This window comes from Chroicocephalus ridibundus, chromosome 5 (genome assembly GCF_963924245.1).
Source record: "Chroicocephalus ridibundus chromosome 5, bChrRid1.1, whole genome shotgun sequence".
Taxonomy (NCBI): domain Eukaryota; kingdom Metazoa; phylum Chordata; class Aves; order Charadriiformes; family Laridae; genus Chroicocephalus; species Chroicocephalus ridibundus.
Genome location: NC_086288.1, coordinates 72,619,318 through 72,639,612, shown reverse-complemented (window position 1 = coordinate 72,639,612; position 20,295 = coordinate 72,619,318). Strand labels below are relative to the sequence as shown.

At 39.4% G+C, this 20,295-nt stretch overlaps 2 protein-coding genes across 12 annotated transcripts in view; both read right to left on the bottom strand.

Moving 5' to 3' along the window:
* Positions 1-2,300, bottom strand: part of CRACD (capping protein inhibiting regulator of actin dynamics) — a 142,666-nt gene extending 140,366 nt beyond the window's left edge. For 3 of the 8 annotated variants that reach the window (XM_063335627.1, XM_063335635.1, XM_063335630.1), the window contains exons 1-2: positions 1,700-1,903; positions 1,031-1,086 (exon numbers count right to left, since the gene is read on the bottom strand). The gene's annotated coding sequence lies outside the window, so the exon portion shown is untranslated. The other 5 variants (XM_063335628.1, XM_063335632.1, XM_063335629.1 and 2 more) reach the window with 3 other exon arrangements.
* Positions 2,301-6,968: 4,668 nt separating this feature from the next.
* CEP135 (centrosomal protein 135) overlaps positions 6,969-20,295 on the bottom strand; it is a 41,746-nt gene continuing 28,419 nt past the window's right edge. For 2 of the 4 annotated variants that reach the window (XM_063337001.1, XM_063337005.1), the window contains 6 exons: positions 18,491-18,676; positions 16,581-16,790; positions 15,413-15,615; positions 10,146-10,250; positions 9,579-9,725; positions 6,970-7,753 (listed from right to left, as the gene is read on the bottom strand). In XM_063337001.1, coding sequence (XP_063193071.1) covers positions 7,732-7,753; positions 9,579-9,725; positions 10,146-10,250; positions 15,413-15,615; positions 16,581-16,790; positions 18,491-18,676 — 873 coding nt within the window. In that variant the 3' untranslated portion in view covers positions 6,970-7,731. Of the gene's footprint in view, positions 7,754-9,578; positions 9,770-10,145; positions 10,251-15,412; positions 15,616-16,580; positions 16,791-18,490; positions 18,677-20,295 lie in introns of those variants that run through there. The other 2 variants (XM_063337002.1, XM_063337004.1) reach the window with 2 other exon arrangements.

Genomic DNA, 20,295 nt, shown 5'->3' with positions numbered 1-20,295 from the left:
TACACAAATCACTTTCATATAAAGTTTCGATACACTTCACAGTGTTAAATTCAAGCTCGTTGAAACGAAACATCCAAACCCAAACACAACCTCTAATCTGATAAATTGATTGCAGCCAAGGAAGTGTCGGATTTGTTAATTTAATTCCTCACCTGTATTCAAACCAAGTGAAGTTAAGTTATATGCAGAACTGTTAATTACTGCCTATATTGAAAAATATCAACGGCTTCATTGAAGAAACTCACACTGACATTTATACCCACTGATTAATGTTATGATATAGTTAAAAGACATAATTGTCTACGCAAGGTGCAATGAGGATTATTTTGGTGATGGGAATTTGTTGAGCGTGCATTACTAACAACCAAATAAAAGTCAGTTCCGACTCCAATTTGTCATCTTTAATCTGTTAAAATATAGGACTGGATACACGTTACTGCTGTCGGGTGGCTGAAGCAGCTCGGCTTCTAAGAAAAGAGCTCTGCTCACACAATTGCTAGACACTTTATGCACAGAAAATCTGTTGGGGAATATAATGAATGATATTATCTATACACCTATTATCGACAGAATATCTATTATTAGGCCTGTGGTTGTAAATTACTCTTCCCTTTCTCCCTGCCCCCATCCCCCGCGCACCCAGGAGTGGATCACTTTCAGTGCCATCATTGTCAGGCATATTAAATTTTCAGGATGCACAGTTGTGGTTTCCAGGTCTCTCTTTACCCCTTGAACTGTGTTTTTAACTGGGCGTTTTTACACTTTAAACGACAGAGCAGAGACATAATAATGTTTTGCCTACTACAACTACAGAGAAGCAGATTTGTTAATTGACTCCTGTTAATACCAGCAAAATTAATTTAAAAAAAAAAAAACCCAACAGACCCTCATTCATTAAAAATCTCTTAATGACATAGAAAAGATTTGTGTAACTCATACTTCTATCTCTAAAATAGATATTTTATTTTTTTTAACTGAAGAGATTGTGGAAGACAATTTCCCATGCAAAATAATATTTCCTCTAGCTTACCTGCTCCGGATCCTAAGGAAAGGGTAAGAAACGGATTGTACCGCTGCCTTTCAACCCTGAAAAGCAGCAGATTTCATAGCTCATTACAAGGCGATGGCAGTTCTATGATAAATGGCTTACAGGGGCTTAAACAAAGCAACGCTGCTCTGGAGAAGCATCGTGGGAAACAAAGTCATCTTTCTGACAGCTCCTGCTTTCCAGCAAAGCACAAAATACAGGATTCCCCGGGAAAACGCTAACAAAGGAAAAATAGAAGGGATTCAAAAGGACCAGCCCAGCCATTGAATGAAGTAGCACCTTTCAAAAAAAAAAAAAAAAAAAAAAAAATTCACCCGCATGCCTCTCTACACCTCTCCCGCGACAAAGGCAACCGAATACGGGTCGGTGGCTACTTACATGTGGTCTATTTTTCGGCTGTCCGCCCCGCGCATCCGCCGCTGCTGGTGGCGGGGCGTGAAGAAAGGAAAAATGCCACATCCAGCCAACACCGCCTGGGGTGGGCAAGGCAAAGGGGCGCGGATACGGACCCCCCTCCCTTCCCCGCACCGGGAGAAGGCTCCCGCTCCCGCCCCGCAGCCAAGGCGAAGCGCTCGGGGTGCCCAGAGCCGCGGGGGAGGATGCGGGGCTGCGACGTTTGCGGGGTGGGGAGGGAGAAATGGTCCTTCCTACCTGTTCTCCGTCTCCGTGCTGCCAGAAGGGAAGAGCCCGGCGGCTCCTGCATCCCTGGGATGCCGCCCAGCCCGTGGGATGCCGCCCCCGCCCCGTGGAAGCGCGGCCGCCGCCGCCGCTCACGGGCGCCCCGCAGCGCCCCGGCTCCCAGCCCCAGCCTCTCACGGCTCCCTGCCTTCGTCCTCCAGCCAGCGGAGGAAGGGGTGAGGCTGGATTTAGCCGGATTCAGCGGGATGCCGCCGATCTTTGCTCCCTTTAGCACCCCCCGCCACGCACACACCCCGCCCACTGCACAGAGATGCGCATCCCCGGCTGCACCCCGGGCTCTGGACCCCAATTTGTTCTCATCTCACAGCAAAACCGAAGTCTGAATCCAGCGCCTAATAAAACCAGACAATTTTTTCTCCCCTTCATTTACTAAAAAACCGAACTACAAGAAACAAAACCAAAAATCAGCCCTTCCCCAACACAGCAGCGCAGAGAACAGCTGCCCTTCTTTCCCACATCCTTAAATCCAGCCGTTGTATCAGCTCTTCTCAGACCCCACGCTTCCAATTCAGCCATCCACATCAAGATTTTACCAGTGCTAGACGCTGGTTTCCCCAGTTTCCCCAAGGAGAGCGCAGTAAAATCAGCTGCTGTACTCAGTTCCATCCCTGCTCTGCCACTTTTTCAGCCAAAATGGATTATGTCATTCACGATGTCCCACTGCTGAGAAAGAAGATGTGTTTTGCCAGCCAGCTCTCCAGCTTCAGACGCTCCCTGGACAAAAAGGCCGTACAGCTTTGGTCCCTGCCTGCTTCTTAACTTTTTGGCCCAGTCAGAAGTGGTCCTTCTGCTGTTCTTGAGGGGAACAGGGTCTTACAGGAAAAATAACACTCATGCTGGGGCAGACCAAAGACCCACCTCACACTTTTTTTCGTCTTTGTGCCCAATACTATATAGTTTAAAGGAATAATGTATAAGTTCAAGCAAGCATTTACTGGTACTCTCCCACTCCTTACTGATTTGCAGCTCAGTGAAGTCCTGAGTCAGAAGTAGTATTTGCGCAAAACCCCTAGCTATGTGAGTCTGGAAGAAATATTAATTAATTGCTGGAAATCACTTTTTCATCTGCAGTGTTCTAGAGACAATACAAGCCATGAGAGGTGCAGTCTATGCCCTTTTCAGCCCCTCCATGGCTAAAGCCATGGTAGACAGGGCACAGATAAACCAGAAATGAAGGCCACGCACCAGCTCTAGTATTTGGAGGGCTGTGAAGTATGTTGACTGCTATCTTTACTTTAGCAATTACATATCTATATTTATATCCAAAATATGCAGATACAAACCACCTCAATGACCAGAGCTGAATTTTGCAGCACTCCTTTGAGAGGTTCAGGGTTTTTGCTGTGTTTTGCTTTGATGCTGTCGCAGCACTTACATACTTTTAGGCAGTAGAATTGGGTGGTACTGATAGAAAACTTCAAAAGTAGCCACCAGAAAAGAGATGAATCCTGCCTTCGGCAGTTCCTTCCAATCAGTCAAATCACCCATTCACATCAGACCATTGTTGCCAAAGGTCAATCTCTGCACTTTCCTGGAAGATGAAATATGCTAAAGTGAGATATTTTTTTCCTAAGACACTTTCTGGAAAGCGATGCAGTCACAAACCTCACTACTGAAGTGGTGCATGGGCGTCAGGAACGTGTGGCTTTATTAGTAATTTTTTCACTTTGAGTTTATTAAATGTATCCAGAATTTCTACGGAGAAACCCGAACCTGTTCTGTATGCGCCGTGGCCGCTAGAAAAGACACGGGTCCACTAGGTGGCACAAATACACCATTTAAAAGCAAGGAGCGAGCCGGGATCTACCTCCCATTCAATATCTTTTATTTATGCATTTACGCAAGGCAAATGGGTACAGATAAAGCTTGCACACGCAGCTATAGTCCAGTAACCCACACATCTCTCTTCAAATAAAACCAAGCTCAGATGTCAGCTCCTTGGGGCTTCGAGGCTCAATGAAAATCTCCCCGAAGAGCAGTATCTGCTCCTGCAGACCTTGGCTTACTCACGCCTGACTGACCACGCTGCAACTCAGTTCTGTGCTTGCGTTTCGGAAAATACGTCCCTCCCCGCTCAGCGGTATTAAAACCGAGAAGAAGCAGCCGCTGACATTCTCATTTTTTCCCCCACTTCCTTCTGTTTGCCGTCGTGCCACTCTCTAGTTAGCTTGAGCAAAGAGTCTAATTCCCGCACCGTCACCGTGAAAGGGTAAAGGAGACGCCGCTGACAAACCTGGTGGAGCAGCTCTGCTGGGGTGATGCTGAGCAAGCAGCACACACAGGAGCCACAGGCAACCGTCGTGTGATAAATTCCAAAACTCACCATCCAATGGAGATAAATCTAATATGGAGACAAAACAACGGCAAAGCAATTATTTTTATACTCATAATTTAAAAAAAGTCAAAGATGATAATATAGATAATAAGGGACAACACCCCTGCAGCTGGATGGGTACTTCCTTATCACACTGCTGTTAAGAAAATTTCCCAGTCAAGGAACTGTGGCCCCTCTGGAGACCCTCTAGTCCAACCCCCTGCTCAAAGCTGTGTCCCACCGGGTTTTGAATACCAACCCGGATGGGGACTTTACAGCCTACCCAGGCAGCCTGTTCCACTCACCACCTGCGTGGAAAAAAAAGCATTTTTTGGTATGTTTAAATGGAATTCCCTGATTTTCTATGTGTGCCCATTGTGTTTTGTACCTTCCCTGGATACCACTGAGAAGAGACTGTCTCGATCTTTTTACTCCCACCCATCAGGTGTTTCAGGCTTTCTCTCTTCCCCCCTTTGGCTGACAAGGTAATTACACCGGAGAATGAACGGTAAGACTTCAGGTCCAGCAATTGATACGGCTGCAGCTATTATGATCATCACGTTGCCCAAGAAGGGTCAGAGGATGAAATGAAACCAGAACGCCTTGGATACATAAAGCTAAAGGACTATGGTACCAAGACCACACACAAGTGGTTTCTTACACTGTTGGCACAGAAAAAGAGGAACTATAAAATTCTGCCCCAAAGAATGGTTTAAAAAAACCCCCTGAAGTCTGTAGTCATATGGTTTCATTTAGGAATAATAGCCTGGGAATAGGTCAGGCTTGCCACACGTGCACCAATTTCTGTATAAAATATTCTAAATTGAAAGACTGAAGCCCTAATCTTAACCTTTTTTAATTAGCATCGCGTAGGAATCTCCGTGTTTCTCAGATTTAGGGTAACAAAAAAACAAACAAAATGGTTTTTTCCAGCTGAACCCTAGAATTGCTTATTTGACTTTAGGTTAATTATCTAAATTTTAGGGACATACTGTGAGACCAAAAAAAAAAAATTTTAAGAATTTCTTAAAAAACATATTATGATAAGTTTAATTGAGCAGTTTAGGTTTTAATAAACAGATAAAAGCTGTCCTTCTGCTCTCTCCAGATTCCTCTGCTTCTGACAATACACTTTCTGTTTTTGTAGAGAAACAGCCCCAACAATTATCGCTTCACCTCTATTATCTTCCCCCCTCCCCAACTGCAGGGAAAAACAGAAGACAAACAACTTGAGTATTCAGAATTTTCCCATGACTTAATGTCTGCCCCACTTTACTTTCAACTCACCCCAGCTGAGGACTAAAGCAGGTCATGAGGCTTCCACGGTCTTTTCATCTTCCAGAAGGTGAGGGCAGCGCAGCAGCTTCTTGGAGCGGAGTCCAGGAGAGTCACGATGACACCCCGACTCACATAGGGCTGGTTCCATACGTGACGTGTTTGGTAGTCCACAGATTTAAATCTTCCCCAAATTTATTCTTGCTTTGTACTTCATGAAATGAAATACTTGATTTTAAAGCAAAGTTGTATAACTATTACTTTTCTTTTACTCTACTTGCTTACAAAAATGTATATAAAATAATAGTAAGAGAAGGCAAAATACCAGCCCTACTATCGTCTGCATATTAGGAATGTTTTAGTTTTAGAGAACTGCACAGGCTTTGGTCACTGAAATGATACTCGTTTTATTACACCACCTGTGCTCAACGATCCAGTAATTCTTCCTAATTGATATTCATGTAAGAATTAATAGTAATGGAAGTGTTATGGTTTTAATTGCAAGGTCAAAATACACATTTTTTGGTGCAATGAAATACAGTATTTTCAATAAAATTGAACACTCGCTCTTCTTTTAATTCAGACTCCAATTTAAAAGGGTTTATATAAAAAAGATGATGTTTAAAAGACACCACTGAAGACATCAAGAGCAGAAAATGAGTTATTTTTTCATTCTTATTGAACTGCTTCATCCTGAATAATTAATGTCAATTAGCATCAATGGAAACTACTGACTTAATTACGGACAGTATGAATACCTAAGCAACATTCAGAGATGACAATCTCCCCATTCCTGTAACTGGCATGAGATGCACCCACTTTAAATAAACAATTCCTTCCAATGGCTCAGAAGCCCGATGCGGTACAAGTATTTTCAGGTACTTCTAAGGGTGTTCTAAGTTGTTTTTAATTAGTAAAATGTAATACATATAGACACATATTAAATAACAAAACGGACAAAATACAATATATGAAAAATATATCTATATAGCTTGCAGCAACAATTATTTATCTATGAATATACGAGACAGTATTTCCAGTTAACACAATATTCTTTATTATTTCTATCTGTAACAATCTTAGTGCAATGTAGACAAAATCTGAAAGAAAAAAAGAAAATTCTTTTTCCCTGTCATGTAATATATTGTTTACACCTTAGAGATGCTTGTAACGTTAGCTGGTAATCACAGGGGTTTTTTTTATTCAACGTTAGGCAAGCAGAACGCTGCCTGTTGGCCAGCACCAGGATGTACAACAATACATCCGCCCCCTTCTAGCCCTCTGCACGGTACCTATGAATACGCGTCACGCCAACCTGAATGGCCTGTAATTATTAGAAAACTGTATGTTCTTGAGTACAAGAACGATTCGATATGCAATTATCTGTATAGATGGACTTTAAGAACATGTCATAAGATTGTGATTGCTAACCGCATCTTACTTCATAGCCGAAATTGGAAATGCTCCTCTGCTAAATACACCACATATTTTAAAGATTATTCTTACTGTATTTACCCAATACATGTGTCACAACTTAAAGGTCTGTGTCACCTCTCCAACAGCTTCAACTCAACTGTGTGAAGGATTCCAGGTTTTGCTCGGGTCTTTTAAACCCCAAATTTGAAAATTATCTCCAGATAGGATTCAAAATTTTGAATATAAAATACTTTAGAATTTTATAATATTTAAAGCATTTCAATACATCTTTACAAACACTGTTTTTCTCTACATTTTTTATTTAATATTGGGATAGTATTTAAAATTCAATTTTACACAAAGATTAAACAAAAGGAGATGAGCAGTCAGTAAATGACAAAAAAATTAATAAAGAATAACTGATATATTTTTTGATTAAGAAAATTAACAAAATGCATTCACAAAATAGATAATCCATACTTTTAAATACCATGAAGGATGACATGTAAACAGAAAACACTTGTTAAAAGCCCAAATACAGGGAATTGTCATGAGTATAAAATATACACTGGCTCAGCATTTTTAAGACAATCTTGTACGTTATTCTCCTACGTTGGCTCACACTAAGATGAACAAACTTCTGCAACCATATGAGACAAGCAAACAGAAATAAAATAGCGAAATTAAAAGAAGAGATTGTCACATCAAGTACTTGTTTCCTTCTTATAATTATTATGTTTGCAAAATAGTAACAAAACTTAGCCAGCCTCGATACAAACCCCATCAAACAGCCAGGAAAAACCTAGTCATTCCAGCCAGTTCGGAAAGTAGAATTTTGCAAAGTTGATTACTTCACAGGTTCTCAGAAATTCCACAGGTTATCACCGATTTGAAGATAACAGAGGTAGAATACACATCAGCCTTCATAATTTAAAAAAAAAAAAAAGTCCTTGTAATGCTTCAGTTGCTCAAGTCCTGGTTATTCCTTGAAGCTCACATTTCTGACGGAGAAAGAAAAAATTTCAAAATAATGCTATCTATTATATTTCACTAATGAAAATTAGGATAAAAAGTAATAATTAGGTTTCGCCTCCTCATATTCTCTTCTGTTATTCTTGAATATCAACTATTAGCACATCATCTAAAACTCTGCATTCAGTTCACTGACTCATTGCTCAAATGCTTAACAAAGTAAACGTGAGACGAGGAGGAAGAGTGTCTTGAAAAGATTAAATCAGATTAGAGAAAAAGACAGTTGTAACACTACAGAACAGTAATTGCAGAGTACACCTTACTGTGGTAAACTCCCAGGAAGGAATAAATAAGTAGGGTGAAAGATGGTGATAGTACTACTGAGATCATTCTAATGTAATAACCCACTGATAGGTTTTAAAAGGCAAGATAATAAAAAAAAATTAAAGTGCATATGAATTCAGTTGTTAAAACCCACTTTATTTAAAAATACATTCTTCATGAAAATGGCGTATTTTCTGATAACACATGGTACAGAGCTGTCATTGTTAAAACTAAGTATGCAAATAAGAGGATAAAAAGAGTTCACTACAAGGTATTCCTCAACTATAGCAACTGGCCTATTTTTATTGCTCTTGGGACTCACCATAAAGTAAGGAAGACGGAAGACAATTCTCTACTGATGATACTAATTCTCAGAAATATATCATCTATCGTTACCTCAATCAAAATGTTGACTTGCAACGTAACAGGGTTTACCTAATGGCTCACCAGTAAAGCAATTCATAACCACTGTTTCATCCCCACTATCAACATCTCATTTGCTACAGTTTCCTTTTTCGCTTTGTCCAAAAACTCACAGAAGAAAAGAAAATTTGCTGACAATGTGGATCATGCCATGCCAACCTCAATTCTCAGAAAACCTGTGTTTTTGTTAACAAAAGTAAGCTTAAGAACAAGCAATATGTAATTACCAACAAACATAAAAATAAAAATAAAGTTTAGAATCTTATCAGTTTGGAATTCTGTTTCCTGGAGTTAAGCAGTTGATAGTTAAGATTCATGAGCTGTTATAGTATAATATATAGATGTTACAGCATATATATTTCCTAAAACAATCACTGTTTATCTCTCCTTGTCCTTCTGCTCTTCACTGCGATGTATTACACAATATAGGACAGAAAGGATATAAAGTCAATAATCTGGCCTGTAAACACGTAACAGACATCATCTAAAGCAAGAATGATCTCTGAAAAAATAAAAGTGTCAGTGAAAATAAACAGGGGAGAGACTGATTTTGATTTCTTTTTTTACAGACTCCCACGACCACAAACTTAGTGCTTGAATGTTATGAATGTCTAACAATGAAAAATGCATCAATAATTTTCATGCACTTGTTTTAGAGACAGTTTCATCTAGTGTGTAGGGTTCAAATACATTTTATTTGGACCCTCCCCTATGGAGTGTTTTTCCTTCACTGCTGTACTTGAGAGAATTTCATGGCATTTCTCTTAATATGAATCCTTTGTTGTTTGGATATAAGCATTAATAAATATAATGGCATATATATAATTAATGGCAAAAATAAGCAGGCAATATATATTTGGAAGCTGTCAGCTGGTGCAAGACCATTAACAAAAACAGGAACGGGAATCCACCACATTATATGGTCTTTGGAGAGCACTTTGCATCTATTGTTTCCAATCAATATTTTATAGTAGGAGAGTCAACGACAGAAGAACTTAGCATCACCTAAAATGTGTAAGAATTTCACATGATTAAAAAAGTATAATTTAGAAACAGTTTAAACCTAACTCTCAAACAGAAACCATCTGCTAAAATCAAATCACTTACTTTTCAGCTGCTGCTTGATCAGGTGTCCTTACAATGGTACGTTCTGGTGAGTGTGAGGGAGACCTCAATGTTGAGCTGAGAGGAGGCGAAGCACGTAATGATGACGTAGAGAGTCCGTGTCGACGCATTTCCTGAATTGCACGCTCTCTACCAACAGACAGTAATTTCAGTTACATGACACTCACATCATACTGCAGGATGTTAAAAGAAGAAAACTTAACTTTTATTCCACCATAATTTTACTTGGTGATTTTCGCAATACTTCGCAAAGAACCTTGTTTTCTTGTTATGTCACTCAACTTTCTTCTTGTTGCCATGAAAAGGCATTTCATTATTTTTTTTGATGCAATGGTAAACTCACAAAATTTACGAGGGAATTCAGAAAACGTGTAAGTGTCTTTTTCTTTTTTAATTAAGCAGATTTCGAGATGAGAATATTAGATTTTGCATGACAATAGGAACACAATTTTCCATTAAAGTTCCTCAAGTATTGAAAAAAAGCATTAGTTTTAAAAGTGAGAAAGAAGACGTGAGAAGAGTCACCTCACTGAAAAAAGGGCATCTTACCGTTCAAATCGTTCAGTTGTCAGCTGCCTTTTTAAAACATCACAGTCAGTCTGCAGCTGTGCAGCTTTACTTCGAAGTATGGGAACCTCTCTGTTATAGCCGCTTCTAAAAAAAAATCAGGAGAAGCAACAAAGTTTTCTTTGAACACCGTCAGCTAGGAGCTTAAATGAATTACAGCAAGATAAAACAAAAATAGATACTGAACATGTTGTTTCACACAGGCCAAATCAAAGACAAATTAGAAGCAGCGAGAACCAAGTGAATGCAACAGAATGTTTCTGGAAGAAACTAAGGTGAGAAAGAAGTGAGAAGCTGGCAAGCCTCTTACTACAATACATCGTGTTCTTTTTCAGACAAAGGTAAACACAAACATGTTTTATAAAAACAAACAAAGCAATTAAATCATTAATTTATTGATTTACTGTCCTCTGTTGCAATGGGAGATGGTCTTTATTGTGTACATTTAAGAAGAAAAAAGCAGTAACTATCCACAATAAATATAAATTATAACAGATATGGCTTCAGTAAAAATTATATTAAGTAGGCTGGAACTATCTGGCTAGAAATTAATCAAATCTAAGTAAAAGCTGTATTAATGCAAGCTCAGACCAGAAAACCCCAGAGTCTGAAAGCTTATACTGGGTTTGCATGGGAAAGTTTTATTAGTGAGGGGGCTACAGGAGAGGCTTCTGTGAGAAGCTGGCAGAAGCTTCTCCCAGGTCTGACAGAGCCAACACCAGCCGGCTCCAAGACAGATCCACCACTGGTCAAAGCGGAGACCATCAGCGACGGTGGTGGCGCCTCTGGGATAACAGTTAAGAAGGAGCAAGGGGGAAAACGTGCACAACAGCAATTGCAGCCAGAGAGAGGAGTGAGAGTATGTGAGAGGAACAAGTCTGCAGACACCAAGGTCAGTGAAGAAGGCAGGGGCGGAGGTGCTCCAGGTGCCAGAGATTCCCCTGCAGCCCATGGTGAAGACCACAGTGAGGCAGTCTATCCCCCTGCAGCCCATGGAGGTCCATGGTGGAGCAGATATCCACCTGCAGCCAATGGAAGACCCCATGCTGGAGCAGGTGTATGCCCTGAAGGAAGCTGTGACCCAATGGAACACCCATGCTAGAGCAGGCTCCTGGCAGCACCTCTGGCCCTCTGGAGAGAAGTGCCTGCGCTGGGGCAGGTTTGCTGGCAGGACTTGTGACCCTGCGGGGGACCCACGCTGGAGCAGTCTGTTCCTGAAGGACTGCACCCTGTGGAAAGGACCCATGCTGGAGCCGTTCATGAAGGACTGTCTCCCATGGCGGGGACCCCACGCTGGAGCAGGGGAACCATGTGAGGAGTCCTCCCCCTGAGGAGGAAGGAGTGGCAGAGACAACGTGTGATGAACCGACCACGACCCCCATTCCCCATCCCCCTGTGCTGCTCAGGGAGGAGGTAGAGAAATTGGGAGTGAAGTTTAGCCTGGGAAGAAGGGAGGGGTGGGGGGAAGGTGTTTTAAGATTTAGGTCTTATTTCTCCAATGTCCAGCCAGGGTCAATCCACCACACTTGTCAACTACACACTTGGGTGTTTGGGCCCAACTGTTTCAACTGCATGAGTCGAAATAAAAAGCAGCTTTGAAAATCTTGAGTAATATAATTAAATATACTTCTTAGCAAATCATCGGCTTGGACAACTCAATGCTTGGTTGCAAAACACCATCAATTTCATTATAAAGCAAGCAAAAAAAAATAAAATCATTGAGTGTAAAGTAAGTTGATTAAACAAGAATCTAAACAGCTATGTTATTCCATAGAGTCTTCAAAGCCAATATCAGGTGTAGTGCTCAAAAGTCACTTCTGGAGAAGCAAAGATGTACTAGCTTATTGCTAAAACACTGGATTTGAATTCTGAAATATGAGTTCCACTCCTAGCTCAGTCACAGACATCCTGTCTGGCACTCGCTGGTCTCTGACTCCAGGAAGATGTGCACTACTCAAGAGATTTGATCCAAAAAGAAGCGCAGAATATTTTTCCTGTCTTCCCTATTCATCAGTAAGAGTCTTAGAATGGAATCTTGATCCAGTATGTTGAGAACAGATGCAGAAGACAAGAGGATCGGCTCTCGATGATATCTTATTCTAATTCCTTCAGAGACAGGCATATGCTTTCAGGATGGAGGTAAGAATTCAGGGCCCAATATCATTATTGTAAAATAAAGAAAGAAAGCAAATAGTTTTGTGAGTTCTGAGGTTATTCCATGGCAATGACACTTAAACAAAATTAAGATCATGAAGCAAATCAGTCAAAAAGTACGAAACATTTTAATTTGGAACCCCTATGCACAGTAATCATCATATAATGAGAATACATGCTAATATACTATTTTTTCACAGGACATCTGGCTCTTTCATAGTAGACAGAGAAAGATCTCAACAAGTAGTTAGCTATTCAATATTCTCTGTTTATTTTATACTTAATCACTGTAGAGCCTCAAGATCTCATTTACCGTACTATCATTTTTATTTTGCAAGACACAAACATAATTGTCACATACTTCAGTCACAGCTGTGAGCATTTAAAGTTCCTGTTCTTTAGACTGCAACTACTACAAACAGCACAGTAAAATACAAGGTATATACAACCAGTTCTCCCACCTGAACATTTGCCTAGCAACGTGCAGAACCTTTGAGATAAACAGAGGAAAACAATTCAATAGAATAGCCACTATCACTATAGACCTTATCACCCTCTACAACTACCTGAAAGGAGGTTGTAGAGAGATGGGGGCTGACCTCTTCTCCCTGGTGACAAGTGATAGGACGAGAGGGAACGGGTTCAAGTTACGTCAGGGGAGGTTTAGATTAGATATTAGGAAACATTTTTTCACTGAAAGGGTTATTAAACATTGGAATAGGCTGCCCAGGGAGGTGGTGGATTCACCATCCCTGGAGGTGTTTAAAAAAAGGGTAGATGGGGCACTGAGGGACATGGTTTAGAAGTGGCTCTTGTCAGGGTAGGCTAAAGGTTGGACTCGATGATCTTAAAGGTCCCTTCCAACCTCAACAATTCTATGATTCTATGATTCTATTCCTCCAAGAGAATATTTTCCTTCTTCCTGCAATATCCCACCCCATTAACAATGCAAGTACTGATATTTACAACCATCAAGAATGGAACCCTACAATGTGTGTGGAAGAAAAATCGTGGAAAAAAATTACTATGAAGTTATTTAAACAGTTTTATAATGTTTGTATGCAAATAAGTGGAAATCAAAGTTCAATGAACCCCCCCCTTCTTTCCTTTTTTTATTGGGGGGTGGGGGGGACGGGACAAACTGTAACTTTCACATTTAATTTCATTGTCGGGACATTCCATTAGCTTATGCTCTTTGTATGCAATTAACTTTTTTTCCCCCAAGTAAACAAACCTCAGCAATTCTAAAACGTGAAGCAATGAGTTGCACAGGGGTGATTAATAGTGTTGTCATCTACAGATTCATTGAGGTCACTGCTACTTGGGGTGGACCATCATCAGTGGTAAGATGTAGCCTTTACGTAAATCAACCAAAAGCATTTTCCTTGCACATTTGCATCACCAAGATACAGACAGCTTTTAACAGTTTAGGTATGCTATATTCTGTATCTCATAGGGAAGTATTCTATGTCCTTTTACCTTCCATACATTTCCTTTCTCTCCTTACCTCAGAGTTTACTAAGTGGGTGTACCTTACTTTCTTTTTCTGAAATTCTACTTTGACTTTACTCTTCACCACCATTTACATTCAATGGCCACTCCTCCTTCTTGCTATTTAATGCAGAGATACCATGACAGATAATGTATCCCCAGGAGAACTACCACCTCATGATGATAGATATCATAGAAACTTCCAATTCCTCACTCCATATCATGAAGAAAAATCTTTAAATCCCCCACTTCTCTTGTACACGAGTTTCATATACACAAAGATTTCTGCCCCCTTAACTTCATTGTTCCAACCAGATTAGTCTTTCTTCTGTACGAGTGTAAAAACTCATTTCTACTCTGGGCAGATGCACAGCGTAAGAAGTTGCAGTTAGCTATAATGGAAATTGCTGGCCACATCTAGTGTAGCTGTCAGGTTCAGTTCCATTTATATTTCAAAGGAACAATAAATGATACAAGACTTTTTCCTTAACAGTTAATAGCAGCAAAACTACTTTTGCTTTTTTAAGGCACTATGACTTCACTATTTATTACGGAAGTGATTCTTACTTTAATCAAAGTAAGGACAACAGGCATCCTGAGTAGGTAAGCAACTCACATTTAGCATGGATTTAATCTACTTGGTATTTCTTTGTGAGCAGTACACACGTTAAACTTTTACTTTCAATTTGCTTTCAGACGCTTGATGAATCCACGTTGTTCTAAAGGAGTTAGACTTCAGAATATTCTCCCAACAGAAAGAAAAGAAGTTCAAGACTAAGAAAATATGTGTTCTCTTAAAAATTAAACTTGTAGTTACACTCTTCAAAGCCAAATAAAAATATGACATTTTGCTTAAAAAGCAGAGTTGAATTAGATTGCTTCCTGAAGCTAAGAAGAAAATCAGAACCTGTGAGACAGGTGGTTGTATATTTTTGAGAATTGATACACTCTGATGCAAAGGTTAAATATCCAAATCATACTGCTACGCATATATATATATATATATTTATAGAAGTACTCAACAGCTAAAAAAATTTACAAGTGGTCATGGGTTGGCTGGTTCTGTAGTGGAAATAATGTCTGCAACAGATCAGCTACTTCACCATCAAGTAGTTATGATGACTAGGAGGCTCAGAAGGAAAGGTTTTAGTGATTGCACTGAAAAGATGGCAGACTTATATCAGACAAGTGAACTTCAGGAAAGGTATCGCTTCCTGTGCCTGACTGACCAGCACAGAAAATGAAGTAAACTTTCTGAAGTCAAACTGGGGACAAATCCAGAGAGAAACTGAGTGCTTATTCCCAAGACACTGAAAACTCAGCAGGATGTTCCTTCCTTTCAGAATAGGTTGTGTTTGGAACTCCTGTTTAAGTTTACTGCTTGTACTAAACTGATGTCCACCAGAGTGCTGATTAATGAAAGTGATACGAAAGGTCCGTACTGAAACTTTAAGTAAACGCTGCCATGAAAGGCTAAAAGACATTGCTGCAAAAATTTGCTCAGCCATAGTGAACATCAAGAATTTGACTTTGTGCACAAGTGTTTACAAAGAAACTTCTGCGTGACAACCACGTAACACATACATACACCTGTCAAAACTTACAGTTTGCTCTCGGCGAGTGTTAGCTTGTCTTTCAATAACTGAATTTCGGAATCTTTCTCATGGGATGCTATATGGTTCTGAAATTCTTTGTCTCTACTAGTAGCCAGCAATGTTTCAAGATTCTGAACTGTAAGTCTCTCACTGGATAACTGCTTTTTCAGCAATTCTGCTTCTGATTTTATATCTTCTAATTCACCTAGAACCTAGGGCACAAATTTTATACATTATTAATATACCAGTTTACAAACACACACAGTTCTCTTCTGTGAAGAGTTGTTATAAAAACCAAAACGATTGGAAGTTTTCTGAAAATGAATAGGAAACCAAGCTCACAAAACAAATTAAAGCCTACAATTATTTAAAATTGTACTTAGTTAAAAACTATTCAAGCTGTACATCTGTCAAATGTTTTACCGGGAGCTGGATTACTGAGTGTTGGAAATTCTTAGATAAGTACCCAGAACACTAACTGGTTTTTAACAGCAGTGAGCTTTTGCACAAGTACAAAAATAGTACTTACTATACTTCATTCTATTCGACCAGGTTAGTTCACAATTAGCTTCTTGGCTTTTGCTGAAAATGTAGGAAGCTTGTTTTCCTGATCAGTTCTATGAATATAAACAAATTCTGTGGAGATGAGAACTACTGTCCTTAAGGCCTTGAATATTACAGAAAGCCTGACAAAGTCACTAAGTAATGACACAACAATCAGCTGTAAAGAAAAAGTTCAGAAATTATGGATATTTAGAACTGTTTAAACTATTTCAAAATATTTAATGAACTTCACCTGAACCTAAATTTAATTGAAGAAATCCCTTCGGGAAAAGGCCTTAATATCTAAATAAGAAGTGCTTTTTCTAAAAGTTGAAAATTTGAGTAAACTAAAAAACAGTACATAAAACCAAATAAAAATAATTTGTCTCTGTGGTATAGGAAAAACTAATGCTGACACATTTTTTAGTGATAATGAATGAAACTCCCTCTTTTTGTACAAAACCCACAGATATGGACTCTCTATATAAACCTATAATTTATATATAAATGCAAAACTAGTGATGTAAATTAACTTACCTTGCTCTTAGAAGTAATTTATTCTTTTCTACAAAAACCATTAAAAGCAAAGGAAGATATTTTATTCTAGCAAATTAAATTTGCCTTTGCTCCTTACCCTTTCATAATCCATGCTTTTAGACGTCAGTTGCCGAGATAAAAGTTCTTTGTTAGACTCAAGTTTCACACAGAGTTCCCTCACAGAAGCCAGGTCTGCCAACACAGAAGACTTATCCTGATTTGCACGTTTAATATCCTCTTCCAGTTTGGCCATATTTTTTGTAACGGAGGAGATCTGAGATTCATATGCTTGATGTGCAACAATATGCTAAACAAAAAGCAAATATAGATACCCCTTCAGTGTTAAACGTTAACAGTTCTCTGTCGGATAATAGGATCTTTTTTAGTACTTTCTTTTCCCTTCAAAATTAACTTTCCCTTTAAAATTAATTTTATGTTACATTCCTCTCCTCTCCCTAAATCACAGCTAAGAACAACTAATAAACCATCTCTGCAATTTTTGATCACCGTCTTGAAGAATTATACAAGTACTATACAAGAGTGGAATGAGGTTGGATTCAGGCTCTCTTCTGAAGAGAATTAAAAGCTTAAAACCCCCTAAATGCAATCTATTTTTTTCTAAGCTTACAATATTGATTTGATTTGAATTGTTGATCTGCATGAGGATAGGGAGGCTCTACAGAGAGACTTGGATAGATTGGACCGATGGGCCAACGCTAATGGAATGACCTTCAACAAGGCCAAGTGCCGGGTCCTGCACTTGGGCCACAACAACCCCATGCATCGCTACAGGCTTGGGGCAGTGTGGCTGGAGAGCTGCCTGGCAGAAAAGGACCTGGGGGTTCTAATTGACAAGCAGCTGAACATGAGCCAGCAGTGTGCCCAGGTGGCCAAGAGGGCCAATGCCATCCTGGCTTGTATTAGAAATAGTGTGACCAGCAGAAGGAGGGAGGTGATTGTCCCCCTGTACTCAGCACTGGTGAGGCCACACCTTGAGTATTGTGTCCAGTTCTGGGCACCTCAATACGAGAGAGATATGGAGGTGCTGGAGCGAGTGCAGAGGAGGGCAACGAAGCTGGTGAAGGGCCTGGAGAATAAATCTTATGAGGAGCGATTGAAGGAGCTGGGACTGTTTAGTTTGAGGAAGAGGAGGCTGAGGGGAGACCTCATCACTTTTTACAACTACTTGAAAGGACATTGTAGAGAGGCTGGTACTGGTCTCTTCTCACAGGTAATTAGTGATAGAACAAGAGGGAATGGGTTCAAGCTGCAGCAGGGTAGGTTTAGGTTGGACATTAGGAAGAAAGAGTGGTCAGACACTGGAATAGGCTGCCCAGGGAGGTGGTGGAGTCACCATCCCTGAACGTGTTTAAGACTTGTTTAGATGTGGTGTTAAGGGATATGGTGTAAGGGAGAACTTTGTAGAGTGGAGTTGATGGTTGGACTCGATGATCCCAAGGGTCTTTTCCAACCTAAACGATTCTATGATTCTATATTAAAGTCTCTAACTCTTTTTGGCTAATTAAAAGCATGACATAAAATATGGTCAATCCACAACTATCGTACTCTATTTTTACCTTTACTCCAGCCACCAATACTTCAAATACTTCACTCAAAGCTTGAAGGAAATGTAAGAACTAAGTTTACAAAATACTCATAAAACTAGCTGACAAAATACACATAAAGCTATATGCAAATATTTTGAAACAACTAAACAAAAGGTTCTTACAGAGACAATAACATAATAGTAATGATCACCCAACAGAATAGATCTAAAAGTATTAAAAGTTATGCTGTGATTCTAATTTTGGGAAAGCAGGGTAGGAAGAAGGAAAGCGCATGTAACCAAAATCAGTTACTGTTTCAAAAACTCAAGTGTCCACATTTGAAACATTCATGTATAGGAATTATTTTCCTTTGGAGCATTAAAAATAGTATGACTTCATTAAAAAAACACTTGAATGTATCTCACTTTCCTTGAAAGAATTTCTTTGCACAAGTTATTACCTCTTGAATCTCTTTTTCCAGAAGTTCTACTCTCTCTTGAAGATGTCTCCGATCTGTATCTACAGAAAGGAGTTCCAGTCGTATTGAGCTGTTCTCTCCTTCAGCTTGATGAGCCTTCATTTCCCAGTCTTCAGCTTGCGTATGGAGCATTCGGAACTTCTCTAACAATTCTTGGTTTTCTTTTTCCTAAATGAAACAGTAAATCACTCTACAATGATCAACGTATCTTCAAGTTGCTTGATCTTACTTCATGCCTACTCCCTACAGTATCTTTTTCTTTTTTTTTTTAGAAGAAAGTAGATCTTTCCCCATTTCCTCGGTCCCACTATCTGGCAGCTACTAAAGGGCACCATCCCTCTTGCAAGGCCAAATAGTAAACACACACAGTAATGGCATTCAATTTTATTAAATGGAAGTATTTAGTTTAGTTTAGTAGTTGTGAATGACTTTCAAGGCTCCCATGAGAGGGGTTATTTTGGATGTCTCTGCAGTGTCAGGGGTCACATTACTGAGATGGACTGATCTTAGTGCTGCCCTTTCCATGAAATTCCAGCAGGAGTCCATTTTCAGCTCTTTTACTTACAGCGCTCTTACAAATATTTCAGGCACAGCAGTGCCTGAAAGACTGATAACCTATTCGAGCAGAGACACCTAAGCAGTCCATCGTAAAAGCACAAAACCACAAGCTTTAGTGCTTACAAGTTATGCAGTGATAGCACAAATGTTGCCTGCGAATTTTAATTTGGCCCAACTCGAAGTGCACGTTATAAGGCAGTGATTAATTTGTATTCTTTATTTAGCTCCATTCCCTTCTTCCCCTGTTTGTATAATGCACAGCAGGATAAGCATGTTGTTAGTATGAATCAGATTTATCTAATGAGGAAGGCTACTGTTTCTGACATTTCTTCTGTGTTTCCTGGAGAACTTGAAAGGTGCAGACAGAATGAGGCAGGGCATTAGGAGACAAAAACCTCACGATTAAGCAAGTGAACACTGTGCAGAAAAGTAAATCCTTGTCACCACAAGCAACATCTGGATGTAATACTAGATAAATCCCTGAAACCAACCTTTCATCAACAGCCAATGGCTGTATATACAACTTCTTGGTACCTGACTTGCACAACTGGATTCTCGTTTGCCAAAGATGTGGCCACATCTGTAGCTGAAGTGCTTTGGACCTATGATATATTATAAAATTCTTAAAAACTAAACTTCAGGTGTTTTAAATTGAGAGTTCTAAGCTAACATACTACTGACCTTATTTTTTTCTCTATGCTTCAGTTTCTACTTGTAAAAACTGATTGTATTTACATGCATTCATCTAGACATGCAAGTCGAAGTCAGATCAGAAATCATTCTTGCTTATTCAAAGCCACATAATAAATTTGCCAGTTCATGTCTTGACATAAATTCTATTTGTTTTAAATGATTGTAAGTCTTTATTCACACACGTCACACTTTTTAATCCAAGTATCAGGATAAAATTCATTTAACAAGGACACTTTTTTATCAGTAGAGCAAAAACTCTGAACTTATCATTCATAGAGAAAACATTCCAATGTGCTATTTTTACACTTTTCTGCAGAACCACATATAAAACGTCTCTTTTTAAAAAGTGTCAAATATTAAAAACCACGATATAAACTGCTTGTTGTCTACAATCATGAAATATTACCAGATATTTTACTAGTTGCCTTGTCAAAACTCAAAAAACAAAACAACATTCAAACGCAATTTGTTTGCATTCTCTACTGTTATGGCTAACAGAAACATAATCAATTAAATTGTGATGTGCCAGAATTTAT